Below are 23,725 nucleotides of genomic sequence, written 5' to 3'. Positions count from 1 at the left end.
ATGTACAATTTATAGATGTCTGCAACGTGACCATTATTTCTTCCAAATGAAACGCAAATGGTTAAAACGGCTGGCTTCAATCTAATATCATGCATTAGCATTGCTCGATTGAATTTAGCGAGAGTATGATTTTTGTTATACTCGAACGAATCACGAGTCTCATACAGGTAGCTGAAAGGTAGAAACTGATTTCACCATCGTTCCTTCCAAATTAAAATGCCCATAAAAAAGGAAGGAATTTTGAACTATGTAAAGCTTTAACCGTTCAATTAGGCTGGAGCTTAATTTTGGGAGAATGCCTTAAAATACTCCATTGAAAATTAACGTGTAAAACAATTTTTTTTCTTGGTCTTCTCTTCACATTCGGTCAAAGTTATCTGCTGTATAATGATTACTTGACATAATTTTGGGTCAATCAACTTTCCCTGACGCCTCAAAAACAAAATACTTTCTTGAGAATTGAAAGAAACGGAAGTGACTAATATTTCTTATTATACATTTCGAAGGCGCAATACATTTAGCAGTTCTCTGAATTTCTGTTAAAATGAACATCGCTCCAGATGTAATAACTTTCAGTTCTGGGCCTTTTTAGATTTCTTCTCAGTTTTTCATCTTTTTTAAGGATAATGAGCAATCAGTTTCGTTCGCTCTTTCAAGAATGACTAAATCAATTAATTATGACCTATTTTTCAGGTAACATTAATTAGGAATATCTCAAAGATATTTTTTTCACCGAAAAGGGTTTTGCATCGTCAGAATATGGTTGTTTTACCATTCACTTTTATTTTTGCCCATTCGTAAAACTGTCACTCGAGAAAACGCTGGCGACAGCTCCTTCATTTTAGGAACGTTCTTTCCATTGGCCTCTCATAGTTGTATTTAAGCGCGCTTCGAACGAGTATCGTAAAACCGAGATCAAAGCAGTCATGATTGGCCAATATTATGATGATATTGGCCAATCATAAAAAGAGGAAATATATTGGGGAGCCAAAGAGACCTCAATATACAAAACAAAACTGCGTGAAGCACGGGAAAACGCTATTGACTAAGTCACGATTGGTATTAGTTTTGTATTTGATTGGTTGAGAGAGGATTGAGAATTCTGAACCAATCACAAAACAAAGAAGAGCAAATGGAACGCAAGCTCAGACTTCTTATGACTCCCTATTCGACATTTCTCTGAATACGTTTTCTAATTGATTGGTTGGTCAAAAAGGTGATTTACGTTCAATTGATGAGCTGAAAAACCTAACCATTTAGAGTTGAGATCTGTTCGTCGATCAACTTTCCTACAACTATATCGAGAGTGGCCACTTTTTGTGGTAGCTTTTCACCACTGAGTTTCGCCAAATTTGCTGCCAACTTGGCGTGATTATTCAAAACTTCCCTTTCTGAGAATTTGTCTTTGTTTGAGCTCGATAAACATTCTTGTTTGAAAACAATTAGAGCCGACCAGCCGCGTAAGCACGAATCTGTCACCACTGTGATTAGCTTCAGCGTTACAGTCATAGAGACCCCAAAAGCAATTCAGCTCACGCTATTTCGGCTGAACTCTGCCTCGTCATCACCCGCCTGGTTATTCGCCCGCCCGTTCTCTGTGGGTAATTAATTAATTAATTACTGGTAATTCAAATTAATTCGGTTATTTTTCAGCCCAGCCTCCCACTTAATGTTGACTTAACCCAAAGGGACGTATATCTTATAGTTTGATCTTTATCTTTCTGATAGCTGGCATTCCCGGGTGCGTGTATACGATAGCTTTTATTTTACTCACTATTTGTCGAATGAACTAACTTCACTACCAATACTTCTGTTGCCCATAACTTAAACAGGTAATTTACCATGTTTGGCTTTGCGTATAGATATATCAAGAATAACTGCATTCATAGAGGATAAATCAAACAAAAATGCATTACCTCTGACGGTCTTATACCAAATTGTCTAAGGGCGTCATTTTGCCTAGATTTTTTCATAGTCAAGGTAGCTTGTTCTTGATTTAGACAGTGAGCTTATTTCATGACAGCAAACTGCGTGAACAGAAATTTTTTTAGGAGTCAGTAGGAGACAGATTTTCAGTGTGTTGTGTTAACTAATGGTTCCTGATGTCAGTTTGTGATAACAATCAATACAGAGGTGTCAATTCTGCAATAATACGTTGAGGCTTGTCGCAACCGCCCATTTCACTTTTGATTTCTAAGAATTGCAAACAAGTATGTTATTTTAATGGTTCCATTACCTGATGTCAGTTTGTATTAACAATCAATACCAAGGTGTCAATACTGCAATAATACGTTAAGGCTCGTTGCAATCCGCGCATTTCACCTTTGATTTCTAAGAATTGCAAACAAGTATGTTATTTTAATGGTTTTATTTCCTGATGTCAGTTTTTATTAACAATCAATACCAAGGTGTCAATGTTGCAATGATAACGTTGAGGCTTGTTGCAGTCAGCTCATTTCACTTTTGAATTACAAACAAGTATGTTATTTTGGTCATAAATGATCAAAAATTTTGATCGAGGAAGTTTGATAATTCTAATCCTCCTCGAATCACTCGGTTGTGCTTTAAATTTCAAGTAGAAACGAAAGTTATTAAATGAGTTATAATCAAACAGAACGCCATAATTCGAAGGAATTAAATTTCATAGGCTCTGAATAATTATGTCACCCTATTTAGCATTACCATATAATGTTAAGCGACATAATTTATCGTGAAAGAAAAGACAAATGAAGGAGACAAATACAGAATTTATTGCCTTGCATCAGCCATATCTTAATACAGTGCTTTATATTTAACCTCAATATGCACTTTATCATGACTGACGTATTAGGCCAAAAAACAAAAGCAACAAAGGTGATAACAGATTAAGACAATCATATTTATCAAGCAGCTTGTTGAAATTGACTTCTGATTGCGGAAGTTGATTTTTCCTACGTCGTAGATATTGGGCTGTCATTCACGTTTTTCCGACTGCCGTACCTGCGGCGCCGTAGAAAAACTGTTTGGCTTTCCGCTTTTGATTCACCGCTGAATTAAACTTTCATTTCATTTGCAAGTTCATAAAAAGGAGATTACTAGCGTTGATCTTCTGAGTCCAACAAGTTGAAACAATTACATTTCAATCGTTCAGAATTTCCAATAAACTGTTTTCCGTTCCACTAACTCTATACTTTCGTCTAAGGCTAGCGATGCTGATACGAGATACAAATCGCTGGATTCTCTATCATAAATTTTGTCTTTTAAATGTGGGCTGCTCTATTTCATTTCAATGATACCTGGAACTCTTTAGATTTGACCGTATTGAAGTTTCTTAGTTAAAAGAGAAATCCGCTTAAAATCCTGTCAGTATAAGTTATATAAGTTTATAGAACAGCCACGAGTATTTTTTTCCTTCTAGTTACGAAAAATTTTCTGTTAAGTTAATTAAATAGGAAATTGTGGAGATATTCTGATGCGTGATGCAAACTACAAGGTTACAAATCATGTATGCTTTTTCAATTTCAAGACTTTTCTTTTCCACGCAAAATACCCGGAAATTTTTCAAATATTTCCCATCGAACTTAATAAAACAAAAAAAGGCATCTCGAAAGATTGTCAGAAGAACTTCTCCAATTTTGGACGGTAGCCCACGTCATCATCGATCAGATGCTGTCATAGCATGATGCGGTACTCAAAATTTGAATTCATATCACGAACGAATTGGTACTGGTAAAATGATTTTTGAAGCTATGGCTTCTAAAATTGCGTCAAAGAACTATTTTTAGGAACCAGTAACTCGTTTTGCTAGGTATTATCTGCTTAATCTTCTGGTTGTCCCTTTGACAGGAACTAGCTTTTGAATCTTCGCACATGACAGGGTTTTTCAGCTTCTTATTCGAATATACTCCAAATTTCTGCATTGACAGGACAAGGTGAGAGAGCTTAAAATTTTCCTCATGTACAACGCACTTTGTAATACTTTTACTATAAACAGGAAGAAAACATAACACTTTAGATAAAGAGAGACAGCAGACTTTTAAAACTAAATATAAATCTGAATTTCCCATAACAGTTTTAATTTAGAATCATAAAGCATATTTCCAAGATGTCTTTTATGGAACTGTTTTTTTTTTGCACTGATATGCGATGTTATTCGGATAAATTTTGTGGTTTAGTTGTTTCATTGGTTTGTGCCGCCTAAATGATGATTTTGTAAATGGTAAGAAACTGTAATATTCGTGGATTTTATTCGACAATATTTTTGCAATTCATGAGCGAAATGAAAGACCACTTAAGTTTTTTATCGCAGTATCTATATGTTCTTATCTTACATTGTACGCCTATGTTTTTTTTATTATCCATGAACGCAGTTGGCCTCCTAAGAAGCTTTTGTAGTTACTCTGAAAAATTGTTCTGCCCTGAATAGATAGGAAAACGGATCCCACAACCTGACTAAGTAATATTTAAAACTAATTTCCCTGGTGAAGAAATGCCCTTAGAAGTTCTTGAAAGAAATAAATCGAGCGCAGTTCAGTATGTTATTTAGGTAAACATCTATTTCCGAAAAACCCCAAACCAGTGATATCCGGTCCAATTCATATACTTCCTCGATTCAGTATATAAACACAACATCTTTTTTGAAAACAATCGCTGTCAGATCGAAATTCGTGCCGACACCAGAACATGTAATTTCTGAATGCCAAGATATCTTGTGCATTTGATATGGTTTATTAGTGAACTTTCAATCTGAGCAAAAATATACTTGTTTTTAGCTTTAAGTTCTGAAATTTCGTCAGTTTTCAGTATGGCGTTGAAATAAACCTCATCTGTGAACACTGTGAGAAAACGAAAAAGTTATAACTACTCAATAATCTATTTTCATACTTGGGTATTTATTTCTTATGCGGTAAATTTCTGTTTTCTTTTATTGACGTACTCTTTTACCGACGTATGAAGCAGGATATTTGTTATGGGACAGACTTCATTCCTGCGCGATCAAATCACCGGCAAATTGTTCTAATTGAGCTTACCGCAGGCGCTTTTGATCTCAAAAATGCAAACAGAATCTTTCTGACCTTTTCTCCCTAAAAGAGAAGAAAAAAAAAGTCACCCTATTTGAAATACCGCGTAAAAACTTAAGTAGTCCTTTATATCCTTGTCGGGAATAGAATGTTAGATTTTGGTGATTGCAATTTTCGCAAATCCTCCAGACAACACTCCATTTTCAAAATCCCTTAAAATTTATATTACATTTCTCACTGTTTTTCTAATTGTCATCTAGAGTCTTTTTTCATTAAGGAGGATTACTGCAAAATGAGAAACTGATAATTCTTATTGATTGCTTTGCCAATACTGACAATATGATTTGTTTCTATGGTAACTGATGTTCCAAAAACTTAAAAGTGATATAGGCCCCTCTTTTGGAATTCAAAAATGTTCCTGTCTTGTCATCAGATCAGAGCTGGTCTTTCTTTTTTTATTGTTTAGTTGTAATCAAAAGAAGGCCTTGGACTATTCCAAAAGAGAATTAAATTTCTTCATCATTTAAACGAGTTTGTCAAATCAAATTCATTTTTGAGAAGTGCCTCCAGTCTTAACGCTTAAGGCTTTCCTTTGCAAAGTAGTCCGCTGTAAGGTATGGAAATAAGACAATAATCCTTTTACTTCTCAATGAAAAAAGTCGAGTAAGTCTTATGTTCAGAGGCCCTCAAATTTTAACTGACCTTTCGCCTGCTGAACTTATTTCATTACATCTGCTTCTGATGCCAATATCATTTTAGCTAAACGATTATTTTTTTCGTCTATGTGTATTCAAGGATAGTTTCCATTATGGAAGAAAAACTCAAACGAAAGCGCGCGCTCTTGCTTTTAATACCCCACTGTGTCAAATACCCATTTTTTCTTCGATTTTGTTCATAGAGAAGAATAGCTCCTTCTTGATTCAGACAGGGAGTTGATTTCAGGACAAGCAACTACACAAAAAAAGAATGTTTTTGGAGTCATTAAAAACAAATATTGTGTTTCGTAAGCTCATGGTCCCACTGACTGGTGTCCGTCAAAACAAAGTATTCAATATCGCAGTGGTAAGTGGAGGCTCATTGGAACATGTTCAGCGCTTTTTATCTTTGATTTCTGGGAAAGGAAACAAGTTTGTTGTTCAGATCTTATCAACGGTGATATATCTTTTAATGAAGGAAGTTTGCAGATTCCTCTTAACAACTTTCTTTTTGCATTTTAAAATGCAATTTTAGAACTCACTCATTTGTGCTTCACATTGCGACTTCAAGTCTTAGGAGAGTATAACTCTCATGAAAATTAAGTGAAAAAGGAAACAAGATGAAAAATCGTCACACCTAGCGTCAAAATATCAGTTACGAGATTTTATACCATAAGTTGGTTTATCATCGTGGTAGTATAGTGTATTGCGATAACGCTGATCAAGATACACATGTGATAATGCTGTACTAGGAAAAGAGGAAAAAGAAAAAGGTGAAATATCGAGTTTATTTCCTGGCAGTAGCGGTACCGTGTTTTATATTTATCTTTAGGATGTACTTTGTTATGACTGATAAAAAAAGTAGATAACAGATGTAAAAAAAACATATTTATTGAATGCCCTGTTGAAATTTACCTTGGTTGTAATGCACATTTTCTCTCATGTTCGTGTGAACTTATTCTGAAACGAGGTGCAAAACCGAAAGGTTATGTATTGTGCAATATTTTCTAAATTCTAACACCTATTTTTACATTCAGTAATAGCCGGATCTCTTTCCAATTACTCTGCCTGTCAGGAAAAGTTTTCCAAGTTTGCACAACATCCTACGCCACCAACCATCAAATGTTGTCATAACAGACATGAGGCATTTGAATTCGTATCATCAACTGTATTTAAACTGAGATACGAAAAATATTGGTTTTTCTTTTAGAACTATAACCTTTGATATTGCTTCAGAACATTGTTCCTAACAATACATTTTCCACTTCGCCAGGTTTTAGTTGCTAAAAATGAATTTTGGTACCATGATTTGATTTCGACTGTTTTTCTTACAGGCACTAAGCTGCTAGCTTCCACGCACGATACAGTAAGGACATCTTTACCAAGACCAGGTAGAAGAGCCTCAAAACTTTCCTCACGCAAAACATTTTGATTATTTCCAGGAAGTAATGATAACTCTTAAGGAAGAGAGACTTAAAAAACGGACTTTTCAACCTAGGTATAAAACTGAAATCAGTCATCGGAGTTTGATTCAGAAGCATAAAGCATATTCTCTTTATGTTTTTGAAGCTTGTAATTAAGTACTGTGAAAAGGTACTGGTGTAAAGATATGCAGTGTTATTTTTACGTTGTGGCTTAATTGCTTCACTAGTATGTATTTAAAGTGGGACGTTCGTAGATCTTGTCCGAGAGTATTTTTGCAATGTAGTTCATTCTTAAACTTGTTAAATGAAACTTATCCTAAAATCTCTATGTTAAAATGTCTATTATAGTAGTTCACTTTTTTTTAACATCCATGAACATAATTGGCTCAGGACGCTTTTGCAGTCGTTCTGAAAATTTGGTATGCTCAACATGCATTAGAAATTTCCGCAGCGTGTCCTTGTGATATTTGAACTGACTGCCCAGTGAAAAATACGTACTTATTGACAAAATGGGAGGGCCGAACGGGAAAGTATTAGGCTCGTTTTTCTATGACGAACGGACTAGACGCAGCTTGGTTCTTGTGTCATGAACACGAGCCAAATATTTTCTCATTCGACCCGACTCAACTCATTCAATAAGCGTTTTATCATGTGACCCTTGCAAGTTCTTATTCCTCTTTTATTTCCTTTAGTCGCATCTTGTTGGGCCGTACGGCTTTTTCCAGAACTGCTCACGTCATTGCGTATTGCCCGACCAAATATTGGGATTTATTTCTGAAGTTTTTCAATGAAAAAATGCGCTCATTCTCGTACATGTACGTGTCACAAAAAAAATGCCCTTAGAAATCATTAGAAGTTAAAAAAAAAGTCATCTGCCATTCAATTCATTAATAAGTGTACATCTATTTCTGAAATCCTACCCCAGTAATATCAAGTATCGAAATTCGTACAGATATTTAAAATGAACGACACTTTGATTATTAAGAAATCTCATGTATTTGATATGCAGTGGTGATCGTTTAATTTAACAAAAAAAAATACTTTCTCTCAGCTTGAAATCTTTTCAAAAGTCAACTTTCTTATGTTGTATTTTGTCTTCTATAATTGACAGATATTTGTCGGCTATCGGGTTGAAAAAACCATCAAACACTATTTGAAAAGAATGAGTAATTTCTACACAAAAATGTATATCCATCTGTGGGTATTTCGTTCCTTTTGCGATAATTTTTTTCGATTGACGTCAAAAGGAAGTAGGCAAGATGATAAGGGTCAGATTTCCTTCGTGCACCATCAAACCGAAGGCATATTTTTCTAACTGAGCTTACTGCATTTGATCTAAGTCCCTTTTGTCTTGCCGAAAATAGAATATTAGATTTTAGCAAGTATTATCAAGGCAAATCCCTTAAATTACAAGTTATTTATTTCAAAATCCTTAAAAAAGATTTATACTTCATTCCATATCGTCTTCATTTCAAATACAATTGTCATTTAGCGTCTATTTTCGTTGAAGAAGATCTCGGAAAATAAAAAAAGAGATAATGCCCTCATGAGCTGAGGATTGTTGAGCTAATATTGGCGATGTTATTTGTTTCTATAGTAACGGGTGTTCGAAGAGCTTGAAAGAAATATAGGCTTCACTTCTGAAGTAGATAAATGTGCTTGTACTGCTTTTAATACAGAGGTGGTTTTTGTTTCAATTTGTTCCGCTGTGAGATCAAGAAGGGCTTCAACTACGTACACCAAAACTGAATACAGTTTCTTCTACATGTCTTAAATTTGTTAATTCAAGCTCACTTTCAATAAAATTATCAAAACACAGAAGCTTCCGTTGCGAAGTCGTCCGCAGTTGCGTATTCATCAAGAACATCATTTTCTTTTTGAGAGTTTTTGTAAAGGCCTCCGAACATTTCAGTAAAGGGTTCCATCTATGAATTTTCCAAGCGAGAGATAATCCTTGAAGATGAGCAGCTCTCAAAGAAATAGCAGAAACGAAACCTGAAAAAATTCTGGCTTTCACGGCAGTCGAACGCTTTTGTTCCAGGTACGAGTTGGGTGACACTACTAATTATTGATCTACCGTGAACCATGCGGAGAGAAAGCAAATTATTTGTGGATTATTCGAGGAATGGCCTCAAATTTACTTTCGAATCGTGGATTTTACTTGAAATGCGTGTCGCCTTATGAAAGGCCTAAAATTTAACTCTTTAACAATAAATCAAACGTAGCTCGTTCTGTGAATGACAGAGATAAATTTTCACATCTAGAGAAAGTGTGGGTACTTATTAACTTTCTTACGACTACAACTTGAAATGCGTTAATCGTTTGTCAGTGTACTATGATTTGCGATGTTGGAATTCATGCCGTAAGGCATCGAAATAATGATTAAGAACATATTGTGTTTTTTTTCATATGTATATCCCGAAGATCATCATTGATGTGCACGATTGATGAATGCCTGGTTGATTGCTCAAATGTTTGCGTGAGGGAGGCGCGACTCAACTTGTTTAGATTGTGAATTTAAAAACACAAGTATTGTAATGACATCGGGCTCAAAATCAAGGAGGGGCTCTGCGAAGTTTCAAGCATTTTCTCTTCTCGTTTACTTGAAACAAAGTACACTTTAGGACTCAATATAATTTTATTATGTGCAATTAGAAACAAGGAGCACCATGTTTCTCCAGAAAATAGCACCAAGCGATTGAGTAAACGAATAAGCTTAGAATTAGGGTGAAAATATGAGCAGTTTTAGATTGTAAAACCATATTTAATAAATTTTTTTGTGGTTGCTTATTTGGAAATTGTAATTTGTAAAGAAAATAGATTTTATAAAGTAATGATTTGTCGACAGAAGACCAATATGAACGAAGCACGCAATTAGGATTTCTTTGTTCCTACTGTCAACAGTAATCAGTTTTCATGGCAGGTTCTGGATCCTATGCTGCTTCGTGTATTCAATATAGCTGCATGGCCACTGGAAGAGCCTAAGTAATCATCTTTTACGTTTAAAATTCCTCTAAAGAGAAAATGAAAATTCTTATAAAAATCCCCAGACTTTATTGCAACAGCTTTTCCAGTTGGCGACAGGTAAATTGTTCTACCATAAATGAGACAACTGGTTGCGACAAGAAAATCTTTGAGACCGTTACGGTAAATTTGTACAAGAAATTATCCTTTTTTTTTCTTTTTTTATATTTTGGCGAAAAATGCGTTTAATCGAATAAATATTATCATCCTTGATATCTTTGTCTTTAATATGTTTTAACAAAGCTTATGTAAACCCCCATTGAAAGTAGTAACTGGTCAACAAGGAACGAACAAATAGTAGAATGAAAAAAACAATTTGCATATGTTATCGCTATAATTGGTAAAATCGTCAAGACTTAAATGCCATTATTGTTAAACCATACCATACAGGGTATTTACCAGATTCGCTTCAGTTTTCGGGATAAGGTGCAAAACTATTCTTTTAAAAAAAGGTCAGTTATTTCAGCGCCCATGACAAAACAGCAGATACAAGGTCCGTCTACCGGAAATGCCAATTAGTAACGTAGGCAAACATATTTTTCGCAATATTGAACTTGTTCTTTCTGTTGACAGAGTCAGAACTCCAGTGAGAGCTGCAATATCGTGGCAGCGTTTAGCTTGGATAGAGTAAAATTCCGGGCTGCTGATACAATTTTGGCAACTCGAGATGCGATTGTGCGTCGGTTTTATGTTGCTGTTGTGGATTTGCTCTCTTTGTTACAACGGAGAAGGAGTCCCTGGAGATTCAATTCTGCGAAAGGCAAGATGCTATGCAAACTGCTTCACCCGGGTAAGTTTATTCCAAAATACTTCACGTCGAAGAAACCGCACTAAGTACTCTTAAAGTTTGAAATGAGTTTTTTTTTCCATTAAAACTCGACGGCTTTAATTCGACCCTGTATAAGTCAGAGTTAATCGTACCTCAACTTCACATTGTAGCTTTGACAATACCTTGTCATGCTTATGCCTTTAAAACGTTCAATGATAATTGAATCAAAGAGACTATCGACTAATATCAAATAATTTCTAGCGTCTTTAAAAATTTCACGCAACAGAAACAAAACGATTTTAACGATCGAAAATATAAAAAAATTGATTGGCAGCTAACAAGGCAAAATCAAATCCAGTTCTTCTATTTTAAAGGCAGGACGATTGAGTTTCCGACCGGAAAAGAAAATAAAATAAAGAATGCAAACTTCGTGTGCTGCAAAACTTCATGACCGTCGTTTAATGAATAGCGCTGAACCGAAAAATCTGTTTTTCTGTACACGATTTTTATGAATCAAAGCTTTAACCATGGAACACTGGGGGCGATTCTTTCGGTAAAATAAATGTTACATTTGCATTTTTTGCGGTGTAATTAAATCGAATTTACCTTGAGGTGAGTCTAGACCACTGTCTTTGAAATGAATCATTTCAGAATTTTTTTTCGAGCGTAAGCCATGGTTAAGTTATATTATTAATTGTTGGTCAAGTTTTGTTATTTCGGGAAGGAATCAACTAGATTCTCCGTCTGATATCTGGTTTGCATGAGTAAAGGCTACGAATTGTCACCTGCAGGAGTCTTTGGTTTCATTTTATTTCTTAAAGAGTGATTGCAAACGGTAATTCAGAATTGTAATTGACGCAGTTCACCTTAGGCGTGCATTTAATTCTGCAAAATCGAGAAACCGGATATACAGCATAATTGATAAACTTGGCGATTCTCACCGTTTATCTTACCATCAAGGAGAGATTAAATTGCGAACTCTATTTTTTTGTTTGTTACTGTGCAAAGATAACATAAGCCCACGCTACCGTCGAAGCGCACAGGCCCATATCTCTGATATTTAGAACTGCTGTGAAAAATCTTGTTTTTTGTAGAACAATTTTGACACGTCCAAAGTAATTACTTTCTTGAAGTGCAAAATGACAAGTGTGTCTTTGTAGTTGACGAATATTTTCATGTTTGACGATAGCTGCCTTGAATTTTACCGCTTAAGTTTACACTAAGGTACATTTGGTTTGCGGAAGACGTTAGTCTTCTGTTTTCTTAAATACGCGGGTTGAATTTACAAATGGTTTATTTCATTTCAGTCAATAAATGCTTGGCAAAAAATACTCACATAGTCTTTGGTGTGTGTGCGAACTTTACTGAAAGTAGATTTAACCTTAAGAGCGACAAAATAATTAAATTAAGTCCAATAAGGACGATTTGAATAAAGCTATGCTTACAGCATTTGACATGATAACAAAAGGGACCCTCAGTGTAATTCTAGCTTTTTACCTTCATCTGTCGCTTCGTTTAAATAATTAACAACAGAAAACGATTTAAAAAAAAATTTCACTCGAAAAGAAATTATCAATTTTATTCTTTTACTGACAGATGAGACCGATAAATAAAAATTGCAAATTTAATTTGCGTTTTAGAAAAACATTTTGAGGATAGTCTTCCTCAAATATTTAGAGGCAACATAACAAAAAGTCGACAAATAGGAGAGGTCGACGACCCGTGCTTAGTAGCCTTGGGAGAAAACTGAAATTCTGCGTTAAGTTACAGCTGAGAAAGAGGTTGAAGCAGAGTTTTTAGTTTGTTTTTTTTTGGGAAAAATTTAAGTATTGTTTTGACATGATGTAGTTTAATTAGTTTATACGTCTTGGTAAGAAATGATTTCCTTTACAATAAGGTCTCTATAGCTACGATATCCTTTAGAATTGTAACTAAACCTATTTCTCTTTTCGTTCAACAAAAATCTATCATTCACATTCAGTGGAATTTTCGATTATTTGTCTCTAGGAGAATAGCACCCGAAAACCTATCATTTCCGGTTCATGGCCATGTTCGAGTGATTTCTGCGCGTCAACAAAGGGTTTTCCGCTTCTAATCTTTTCAATCCCTTTATAACTTGTGTATGGAGAAGCAATGTCGAGCCAAGATCTGCGTCGAAGGGCTCTTCGATCAGATGACGCAGTGGAAGCAATAACCCGATTAAAATTTTGAGACTCTTGAAGAGCTTCGTCAACGCTTGTGCATCCTGTAGAATTTAGAGTGCACTTTCTAAGTTTTTCGGTAGTAACCTTTTAATTTGTCCACTTTTTGAAATCCTCATTCCTTCTTATTTTGCTTCTTTCTTTCTCCTCGTATTTAAATTTTTATGTAAAATGGTTAACTTGGAAAAGTTTAAGCGACTATCATGAAATCAGTATATCAGCCCCTCGGTGTTCCAGATATCGAATGCAGGTCTTCAAGTTACATACAGAGTCTATTTGATTACATTAATTTTTTTCGGAGGGTAGAAATTGAATGTAAACTGCAAGCCCTTATAGATTTCTGTAAGGACTCGATTGAAACCAACTGTTATGGTGAGAATTTGTACCAAGGACCGACCAACTTCGGTTTGAGTTTTTTGATTAAAAGCTTTTCGAATGATAAACAATCAAACCTACTTTGAATTTCTCAGAATCTTAAAGAGGCTTTTATTAAGATCGACTCTACCGTGCTCTATGGTGAGATGTTGGCCAATTGCCGAATTCTTGTGAATCAGCAGTGCGTTCTTTACCACTTTTCATGTGAACTGACTCAATACGTGCAAAACGTTTTGTTTGGTTTTAAGTTATTTACCTGTATTGTTGTGAAAAGTTTTTAATCAGTACCTATTTGTTTTTTTAGTATTTATAGCCTTACAATCTTGTCATTTTTTGACTTAAAAAGGACGTAATGTTGACGTCGAAACGTTAAGTATTTTATCGCAAATTTTTATAATTAAATACTGCTAATTCCAATGATAATAATAATGATAATGATAATGATAATAATAATGATAACAATAAGAAACATTAATCGGCCACTCCCCCAATGGCCTGGGGGTTTTCAGGGCTAATATACTGTTATAGGCGAGACTTTGGGACTTCAAGTAAGTAAGACATGACACACACATGCCTGAATGCTTGAAAAACATTTTGACGAAAAACACTTAAAATGTTTTTCTGATTTCTACTAGAACGGGGTTAAGAACGAATCAGAGACTTCTTGCCTGACACAGGCCTGTAAAGAGGTAAGTATTCTTGTTCATTTAAAACCCTGCGATAAGCTAAAACCGTATGTCCAATACATTATTGAGCTTTCAAAACGGCGCGTTCGGATAAAACGCACAACTGAAGTAGTACAAAATCTGATAAAGGACACTTGGCAACACCTCGCCCGAGTCGGTCCGAAGGTGTTGTCACGTAACAAGGTTTGGTTACCGACCAATTATTTCAAGTAAAAGTGAGATAAAAAATGATTTACAAAAATCAGCCCAGGCTTGAAAAGCAGATTCCCTTCGTCTCTTGCCGAATGTTCATTCTCGGTTGATTTTTCTGCTACCAGTATAATATTTCAATGTACCAGGGGCACGAAGATCTTTCTGACTATATAGTTCATTTTCAAATCAATGATGATTTTTCTTCTAGTGTTTTGCACCTTGTAACGCGAAAAAGACATTTCCAGACAAGAACTCATGCAAAGCAAGCTGTGTAAGTAGCATTCTCGTTTCCACATCCATTTATAAATGTTTGTGATATCTCTGAATTTCTTGTTTGTTGAACACCGAAATAAAACTGATTGGCACCTCGAAAAAAATGAAATTCACAACCGTTCAATGGGAGCGAAGAGCGAATTTTAGCCCTTCAAAGTAACTGGGTTATGATTCTTGTGTTAGGTTCTAAAGGGCTCTTGGACCGAGAGTGCCTGGTGCGATTATTGTTATGTGCTAATAGTATCTCTTATTACTTTTGATCATGAATGGGTCCTTGCGAAGTTTCCGGGAAAATGAGACGTAGAGGGGTGGTGAGTGGAGGAACCTTCACTAGACTAGCAACCCATTTAGGATGATCGTTTATACAGTAGTGTTTAAAGCCATCGGTATCTCATTGCAGGATTGTGCGTTGTGTATTTGGATTACAACGCTTTTCTGAAGCTTTAGTGCTTATAACTGGAAAGAGTCGTATTCCGTTAGCACCTCCCAGAATTTTCTCCATTTTCCGTGAGTTAGACTCTTTTCACTTTTGTGATGATACCAACATAAACAATCATCATGAAACTTATATAACTAATGACAGGGCTTTCTTACCCACTTTAGAATGTGCACTATGAACTTTTACCTCAACGGCCTAATCTAATATATATATTTTTATTTCAGAACAACGCCAATAGTTGTTTAGATAGTTGTGAGTTCCTGACATGGCTGAAGAATTTCCAGTCCTTATCTAATGGTGATGGATCCTTACTACCAGTTCCTGGGCCACTAAATGTGACAATTTTGAATTTCACATCACTCTCCTTACAGTGGTCACATGTCCCAAACTCAAATGGCACTCCTGTTTACTTAGTTGAAATAACTTTTGATGGTGAGGTATCCAGATTAGGTCCGTTCTATCCGAACCAGGTAATTTTAATTTCTATTTGCGACAATCATTGTCCTTCTCACTAATTCATGTTCAGGACTCTAGGCACTGTGCTATAGAGCCCAAAAACCGAGTCTAAGGTCCGCACTGTAGGCTAAGGAGCGAAGCGCGCTGGCCATAAATCCGAGCGAAAAAAAGATCCATAACTTACAGTGCGGACTGAGAAAACGAAGATAGTAATGTAGTTATTATATCTCTGGGTTCAAATAGCGGGGGGAGATTTCAATTAAAAAAAAATTTGAACTAAGAGGGCAGTACTGTAAAAGACGGCCCACTAAATTGACAAATTTACCAACTCGACCAATTTACCAATCATAGCACACGTTCTAACTGAGAGATCTATTATGATTTGATATTGGTACTTGGGAAAGGATTGTGGAAGTCTTAGTTCAACACAAAATTATGCCTTTTTTTTCTATTCGATATTGAACAAAAATTAATTAAAAAGTTAAAATGATTTCTACTTTAAATATTCGCTGGGAAATACTGGTCTGAACAAATGGAGGAAATAAAATTATTAGCCTAAAAGTCCCATTTAAATTTTCTTGTCGATATGCATTTTGAGAAGAGTCCATTACGTGATGAGTTTCCTAACAAAAAAGTTGTATCATTATCATTATTAGTATCATAACTGTTATTATCAAGTAGAGCGCTTTTCGACTGAATGTCGTAAAAAAAAAAAACAATAATTTCAGCTGCCAATCATACGAAAGGAAAATGCCCTTAGTGCCAATGAGAACTCAGAGTAAGAACAAGCTAACCAAGCAAAACACGGGAAAACGCTGGCGACCAAGTCGAGATTGGTGTTAGTTTTGCATCTGATTGGTTGATTGAGTGGCACGATTTTTCTGGACCAATCGCAGAGGAAAGTAAAGCAAAACCAAACAAATCCTGGATTACTTTTGACACTCAATTGAAAATTACTTTAATTATCCTCAATGCTATCCTTGTTGATATTTTCTTCCACCGTGTTCAGCTGAGACTGTTCATTTTCTGATTCATGAAATTTAACGTTTCTTTTATCTTTAATTTCCTTCTTTCGCCAAACCTCCTTTTGGAGAAATAATATTGTTTTTGTTTTTTATTTTCATTTTAGGTCATCGTCGAGTCAAAGGTGATCTTCACATTTAATCACCCGTGTACCTTTACTCCAGATATAAACCAGCGCGCTGAGTTCAAAGATATTAATTTCTCGTTTAGAGTTGCTGTTCTGACAGAAAACTCTTCTTTAAGCTACGGAATCAAGTCAAATAGCATCGGTAAGTGAAAACAAATGTTTAGGCCACTACGGGAGCGAAACCCATGTCGTGGGTTCAACTCCCATTCAGGGAGAATTTTCGTAATATCGGCCATCTTTCCGCTGAATCGTTTACACCGTTCAGTGGATAACACAAAATACAAGGTACTGCCATTTTAATTTTTAAATGTTTTAAATTCCATCATCTGCTATTTGGTGTCCTTCTTCATGTTTTCTAAAGCCTCTCATTGACGTGGGCCGGAGTCTTAAATCTTCGAATCTGATTTGGAAATCAAGCGCTCGTAACCGAACCAGCTTTTTATAATAACGACCAAAGTGTGGATTTTTTCCACACCATACGCAACGAAGCGGAACAGTAAACCGGCAGAAAGATAAAAACATGTTATTAATCATAACCATTACAATTTCCTCAAACATGATTGGTGCGTTAGCTGCTTTACTTTTTACTACTCATTCCACAGAGTTGGACAATGTAATCGGACAGTTGACTGTAATCGAACACCTGTAATCTGACAGTTGAAGTAACCAATTAAACCAAGTCCACTAAGCCAAATCCACCAATCACAGAATTAATCACAATAACCATAGCAACAACCACTTATCCTAAAAAAAAATAAGGAATTTCCAAAATGGAGAAATTTTTTTCCTTCAGACATTGTCTCTACCAGAGATATTTGACCTAAATGCATTTGTTGCTTTCGGAAATTGCAAAGGTTATGATTAATTGGTAACAGAACTTCTAATCGTCCAATTCAGTCTGTAATCACGAGTATGATTACAGACCGAATTGGATTCCTCTCGGTCCTATTACCATTATTTATCGTCTAGGTTGGTACGTATGGAAAAAATACTGTGCAGTTTTTCTCATACAGACCTCCCACTCAGTAGATAAAATAAGTTTACTTTTCCAGAGATTGTCTTATACTCGATCAAATCGCGTTCCATTTTGGAAAAGCTTTCACTTAGCTTTATCAAATGTCTTTTCTTTATTTGTACCAGCCCTCCCAAAGCCAGATCCAGTAACAAACGTCACTCTGGATAGCATAGTGTACGATGGTAACCACGATGGAAATAAATTACTGATGACATCTTCTTGGAAAGCACCTAAAGGTTGAACATTTGAAGGAATTCTCATTTGAGTTCTCTGGGCTGAAATATGTTGTTTTTAAACAATAAGAGGAAAACTCGTTTCATCTATTTTTAAAGGCCCACAGTGACTTCCCCATCTTCCACTCTTAAAACAAATTAAAAAATATGAAGTCATTCCTGAAGCCCTTTGATTGAAGAGTTCTCTTCTCAATGCAATCTTCTCTACCATCGATCGCCTCATTATTAGAACTGCATTCCCTCATTGTTAACAAATCTCCCCTACTCGACAATCCAAGACGGGCGTACATTTCCGAAAATACAATTTACAGCATTTTTTTTTAGATAATAAAGGCCAAAAACATAGGCTTGCTAACAGAAACAGTGTTTTCGAATTTTCTATTTAGGACAAGAAAATATTGTTTCGAACTACGCCTTGCGTTGGAAACAGGATTATCAATGCCGAGGAGGCATCCTTTTCAGAAATGGAGAAACCACAGGGGTAAGCTTATGAAACAATCAAGCATCCTAGAATTACTAAGGAGTATTTACAAAAAAGAAAGAAATACCCATAACTTAACAACAAAACGCACCACAGAAACTCAAGTCATACGGGTGACATGAAAAGAAGATGAACTGCATCGCAAGTATGGTCTCTCGTAAGATACGTATTCCTCATGTTAACTCCTTAAGGGCGGGGAAGAAGTGTCCTTGCAATGGACTGGCATTCTATCCAGGGGGAAGTATTGCTAACCCTAGTTACTTTATGCTACGAACACAGACTTTTCTACCTTCTAATATGGTAACTTCCAAATTGAGAAGTTATGTCAGTAGAACATATATCTTTTGACGTTAAAAGATACTTACAGACTGTTGACCGACTTGAGATATAGAATATGTAAATAACAGTATTTTCTCGACTAGTGTTTTTTTTGCAGTAGTGATAAAATTGATATGCTAATAATAATAATGATTATAAAAATTATAGCTATACTAATGACACTGTCACCACAATAAGGGTAGCTCTCGTCACATAACACCCTTAATCTTTGAGGGACGTATAAACGTCTTAAAATGGGCCCTTTGATATCCATTTTTCACAGCCTCAGACACGATACACTATGTCCCTGTATGAGAAAATGAAGAAATGTACCCACGAGCTCGAGGTAAGATGGAATACACTGTAACCTTTCATCGAGACAAAGATACTAAATTTTGTGAAATTCCACGATTCACATTTCCTGGGAGCGACGAGTCTCATTCGGATCAGAAAAATGAAGATTTCTGTTCAAGTATTTACCTTTTTTGTCAAGCATGTGACAGATTGATTTTATATCGTTCTTTTTAACAATTATTTTTATATTAATAAAGTAAAAAACTGAAATGTTGTTCTCATCTTCTCTATGAGAAGATAGAGCTCGTTTCATTGAAAGCTTCGGCTGTTCTGAGTTCAAAAATCTTTATACTTAAGATTTAACTTTTATCAATGTCATTTTTTTTGAAGGTCTTTACCATGATTGGCTGCAGTGTGAGCGTTCCCGCAATTTTAATATACACTTACCCAGGTAAAATAATCACTTGTATCATCTGAAATATAACCATAAATAAGCTGACTTGAACCGTTATAAATTTTTGACGTCATTTCCAGGTTGTCAAAACATCACAAGTTTTCCAAAAGACATCTGCTACGAATGTGAGTATTCTCTGCAACTGATACACTTAAATTCTCGTCAAAATTGTCTTCAAATATACCAATGCCGCCATTTTGAATCCTGCTCGAATCTGGGCGCTCCACTTTTGATGTCATTAGTAATTAATAGTAAGTCTTACTCTGCTTTTTCCCATCTCTTGCTTTCCTTCTGATGAACAATTTGGGGCCACTCAAAAAGACTTTTTTTTACCCAAATAATAACTTTGTTGCGATCTCCAGTGCAGCGGTCGATGGGAATTGAGCGTTGTGGTTTTGGTACGCGACCTGGTTACCAAGTTATCCTTTCAAAATGGCGGCTCTCAGTGCCTCACTTTGACACATTTCAAGAAATCTTTGCGGTGCAATGCCTCCAATGCCAATGGTCTAAATTTTCTTTATCCTATCCGCCCATCATCATGAAACTACAAATTTACTGTTTGGGCCGGAAATTTAGGCTGTAATAGACCTGCTCCACAAATGCGGGAAGAATAATCTTAAGGTTCATCATATTATCACTCATCATACCAAAAAGGTTATTGTAAAGATGCAGATAGAAGAAATATGTACTTATGCTATATTACTACTCAAGTTTTTCTTCACTACAAACCGCCTTCCACAGTTGACCCTCCAGATGCACCAATGGCAGACAGAATAGTCACTAACATCCGTCTCGCAGAACCTATGAGACCTGCACCGGACTACAGATTTTATGCGACGTTTACCTGGAACCCGCCAGTTTACCCTTACAAGAACATAACTGAATACGTGTTTATATTGTACAAGCAACCTGGAAATCAGTTTATAAACTTGGGCAATGAGAAACCTGTAAGTTTTTTCATTTGTTTATTCGTTGATAATTTTAAATTGAGCGTCGAAAGATATCTGGACTGCCGTTGTTTTTTTGCTTAAATTCACTCTCTGGTTGTTCCCGAAAACGTGCCCATCTGTTTCAGCCTACCAGATGTACGACTTGGTCACTCGCGTTCTCCCGCGCTTTAGGCTATTTTTTTGTGAGTTCTCATTTATCCTGTTGTGATTTGGCCTTGGTTGTTTTACAAAACTTAATAGTGAAGAGTGCTCTACGATAAGATCAATAATAACTACAGCTAAAAACTACAACCTCAAAGGCGCAGGAATCACAAATAAGTAAATTATTTTACATAAGTAAATGAAAAAATTGAACTTCTCTTTGTTTTTTCAACTGCAGCTTTCTAATAGCAAGACCGTAAGTGATCTTTTGCCAGGGACGATTTACAAAGTTCAGGTGAGTCGAAATTCTACTAGAAAATGTTTATGTTACTCTGCAAGTATAATCAGCAGGAAAGGTTCTTAGGGGGCAAAATCCTACAGTTTGACTTTGGCTCAGTACTTTTCGGCCCCACCAAAATTTTCCCTCATATTTCGAATTACATACTTCGACAATTTGCAGTCTAATCGAATCAAATATGTTTGCCCAAACTAATGGTTTACGCTTTTGAAGAAGGTTTCCTGATCAGCTCTGATTGGTGAATAACAGTTAGTATTTCAAGAGAAAACTATTTCATTAATTCTCGGTGCCTTTCCTCCACAGGTTTATGCAGTGTTTCAACATAGAAGGCCTTCGTCAGATTTTAGCGATGCAACTTTTACTACTCCGGGTGAGTGAGTGATGAAAAAATGAAATAACTTGAATAAGAAGTGGGAAGGTAAAGGCACTGGAGATTTTGAAAAGCTGCTGCCCATAAAATAACAACATAAACTCAATTGCATTAACGTTGTAATAGAAACAAGCAAAAAAGTAAAGGGTAAACTTAATGAGCACCTGGCATAACAAGAAAAATTAACTCTTGAGCATAAGCATACGGCTTTAGCCTAAATACTTCCCCCCCCCCCTATTTTTTGGAATCGTTTGAAATCGATAAACAACACCTTATTTTCACAAGAGGTTTAGTTTTCCTTTTTTTGCGAAAGGGTAGTTTTATGTACAAATCAATTCCTGTTTGGTTTTTTTCCTATTTTTTATTTCACTTTTTTTTTGCTATGACAACAATATTGCAGTTTGGTGTAGTTCAACTTATTTGTTGTACTCTTTTTTTTAACGCTTTCGTATATGATAAATAGAGAGCAGCTATTCAGAGATTGCACTGAAACATCTGCGAGTTGTATTTCCTTACATCATATTCATTTAACAAATCGACAGTTTTGACCACTGTTTTTACGAATATCGTTGTCGATAAGAGTACAGACCATACCAAACCATTGGTTTTTTTAACGACAATACCGACGTCAAATAAAACGATTCTTTCAGTGCGTGACCATTGCGTTGACGCTAGCAGCGTTGTCTGTACTTTGTCTGTACGGCAAATTGACCAATCAGACTGCGACATTACTGCTCTGCATCCCAGGCCCCCCGTCCCTCATTACCGCGTAAAATGAAAAATTGATGGAAGTTTTAAGTTGCGTATTGCCGATTTTCGCGTTTTGTACGAAAACACTTTTTACCATCCAAGATGACTGAAAATACGTCACACTGATTTTGTAGTTTCTCTCTTGGAAGCAGAATTTTGATTTTTTACCATCTTTCAAGTCACACAGACCGAAGCTATTCGATCATTCATAGATGAACATTTTGCACGAGTCCAGAAGCAAAGTATAACAATTTACCCTTGTTTGGCAAGCGAAGCTTTTCATTTGGGTGTGGAGGAAAATTTATTCCGCGTTTTATTATTCGAGATTATCCTTATGCAGGAAGCTATTTCTGATGCAAAATACGCTTAACTTAAAAACGAAAAGTATTCTGGTTACACGGTAGTGCATGATTATTTTTTATCTTGCAGCCTGCTTCTGCCCGGGAATAAGTTGCGGAGAGAAGGAGATCGTAACTTCTCCAGAACAGTCGACCAATGAATAAAGCATATGAATTATGCTTAACACTAACGTGGTCGCTTGATTAAACAGATTTAAATCATGTGAAACTGATTGAAAGAATTATATCAAATAAAGCAAATTATGAAGGCAATAAGCGATTGCATCTTTGTTAAAAACCAATGATCTTAAAATCTAAATGCCTAAAACAATCTTGTTTTTTTTTTTTTAATAAGAAAAACAACCTATAAGTCATAAGTTTTGGAGGGGAATAATTACGTTTCATATCAGGCGCCACTTCAAAATCACAAATTTCGATTTTTTGAGCGTTTCTTTTTTTTAATTTTTGCCAACGCTTAACGGAAATTTTCTGAGGTAAAACAATTTTGTTCTTCGCTTTGTTTGGTCCCAGTCTCAGTCTTGTTATTTCTCCTGTTCAGTACGACATAATTATTAAAGACAGTTTGGTTCGACCCGATTGATGTCACGTGAATTTTGTTTCATCTTATGAAGACTTGAGCGAACGACACATTCAACACGTTTAGTTTTAAGTATCGTCGAAAATCACAAGGCAAGGATGTTTTAAAGAGGAGTCAGAAAGGAACTTAACCGTTCAATCTCATAAGCGTGCAACCCTAAGTTAAAGCCACTCCCTTTTCGCGCGATTTTGGGAGCGCATGTACTTAAAGGGAATACCGCATTTCTAGTGACGGACAGGTGTCGATCAAATTTAGAATCAGCTGACTTCCTCTTCTAAATCAATTCAATGTTTGACCTTTGCAACTATTGGATTTCCGTAAAATTGAATAACCGACTTACTTTTAAATTTGAAAGTGATAGTAAAAACATTATAAAAAATTTCCAATGAAAGTATTTTCATGGATCCAATAACTTGTATTTGACTTGATGCGAATGACGTCCTTTGAGTCGATCCATATGTCACTCTGGCGTTTCAAATTGAAATTTTCATCGTGATGGACCAGCCAACTTTAATTAGAATTTCGTTGTGTTTGCTGAAGTTTAAATGTAGTGATCTTAGATCTTGTTTTCAATATTACTATGAAGAAGAGGATTCCTCGTTGAAAAAATTGCCAACACTGTGAAATGTCTTTGACAATGTCAATCAACAACTTTTCAATCTTTATTTAAAATGAATTATAATTTCGAAACATTGCCCGTTGAAAAAAACTAAATGGTTCCATATTCCGTAGAGTGGTAGTATACCTTTTAATGGTAAAAAAATGCAAGAGTTAGATGTTTGTTTCTCATTAGTTTCTTGT

General features: G+C 35.7%; 1 protein-coding gene across 5 annotated transcripts in view; it reads left to right on the top strand.

The window, feature by feature from the left end:
- Positions 1–23,725, top strand: part of LOC113677549 (uncharacterized) — a 39,706-nt gene that overhangs the window by 1,698 nt on the left and 14,283 nt on the right. For 3 of the 5 annotated variants that reach the window (XM_089211276.1, XM_089211273.1, XM_089211274.1), the window contains 14 exons: positions 7,030–7,086; positions 10,717–10,933; positions 14,124–14,177; positions 14,575–14,637; positions 15,303–15,548; positions 16,664–16,826; positions 17,825–17,935; positions 18,319–18,413; positions 19,015–19,077; positions 19,416–19,476; positions 19,560–19,604; positions 20,221–20,426; positions 20,809–20,865; positions 21,172–21,238. In XM_089211276.1, coding sequence (XP_089067402.1) covers positions 10,811–10,933; positions 14,124–14,177; positions 14,575–14,637; positions 15,303–15,548; positions 16,664–16,826; positions 17,825–17,935; positions 18,319–18,413; positions 19,015–19,077; positions 19,416–19,476; positions 19,560–19,604; positions 20,221–20,426; positions 20,809–20,865; positions 21,172–21,238 — 1,354 coding nt within the window. In that variant the 5' untranslated portion in view covers positions 7,030–7,086; positions 10,717–10,810. Of the gene's footprint in view, positions 1–1,508; positions 1,602–3,825; positions 3,912–7,029; positions 7,087–10,716; positions 10,934–14,123; positions 14,178–14,574; positions 14,638–15,302; positions 15,549–16,663; positions 16,827–17,824; positions 17,936–18,318; positions 18,414–19,014; positions 19,078–19,415; positions 19,477–19,559; positions 19,605–20,220; positions 20,427–20,808; positions 20,866–21,171; positions 21,239–23,725 lie in introns of those variants that run through there. The other 2 variants (XM_089211277.1, XM_089211275.1) reach the window with 2 other exon arrangements.

The sequence above is a fragment of the Pocillopora damicornis genome, chromosome 7 (genome assembly GCF_964200805.1).
Source record: "Pocillopora damicornis chromosome 7, jaPocDami1.2, whole genome shotgun sequence".
Taxonomy (NCBI): Eukaryota; Metazoa; Cnidaria; class Anthozoa; order Scleractinia; family Pocilloporidae; genus Pocillopora; species Pocillopora damicornis.
Note: the sequence above shows the minus strand (reverse complement) of the source record. Positions and strands in the feature narration are given on the sequence as shown.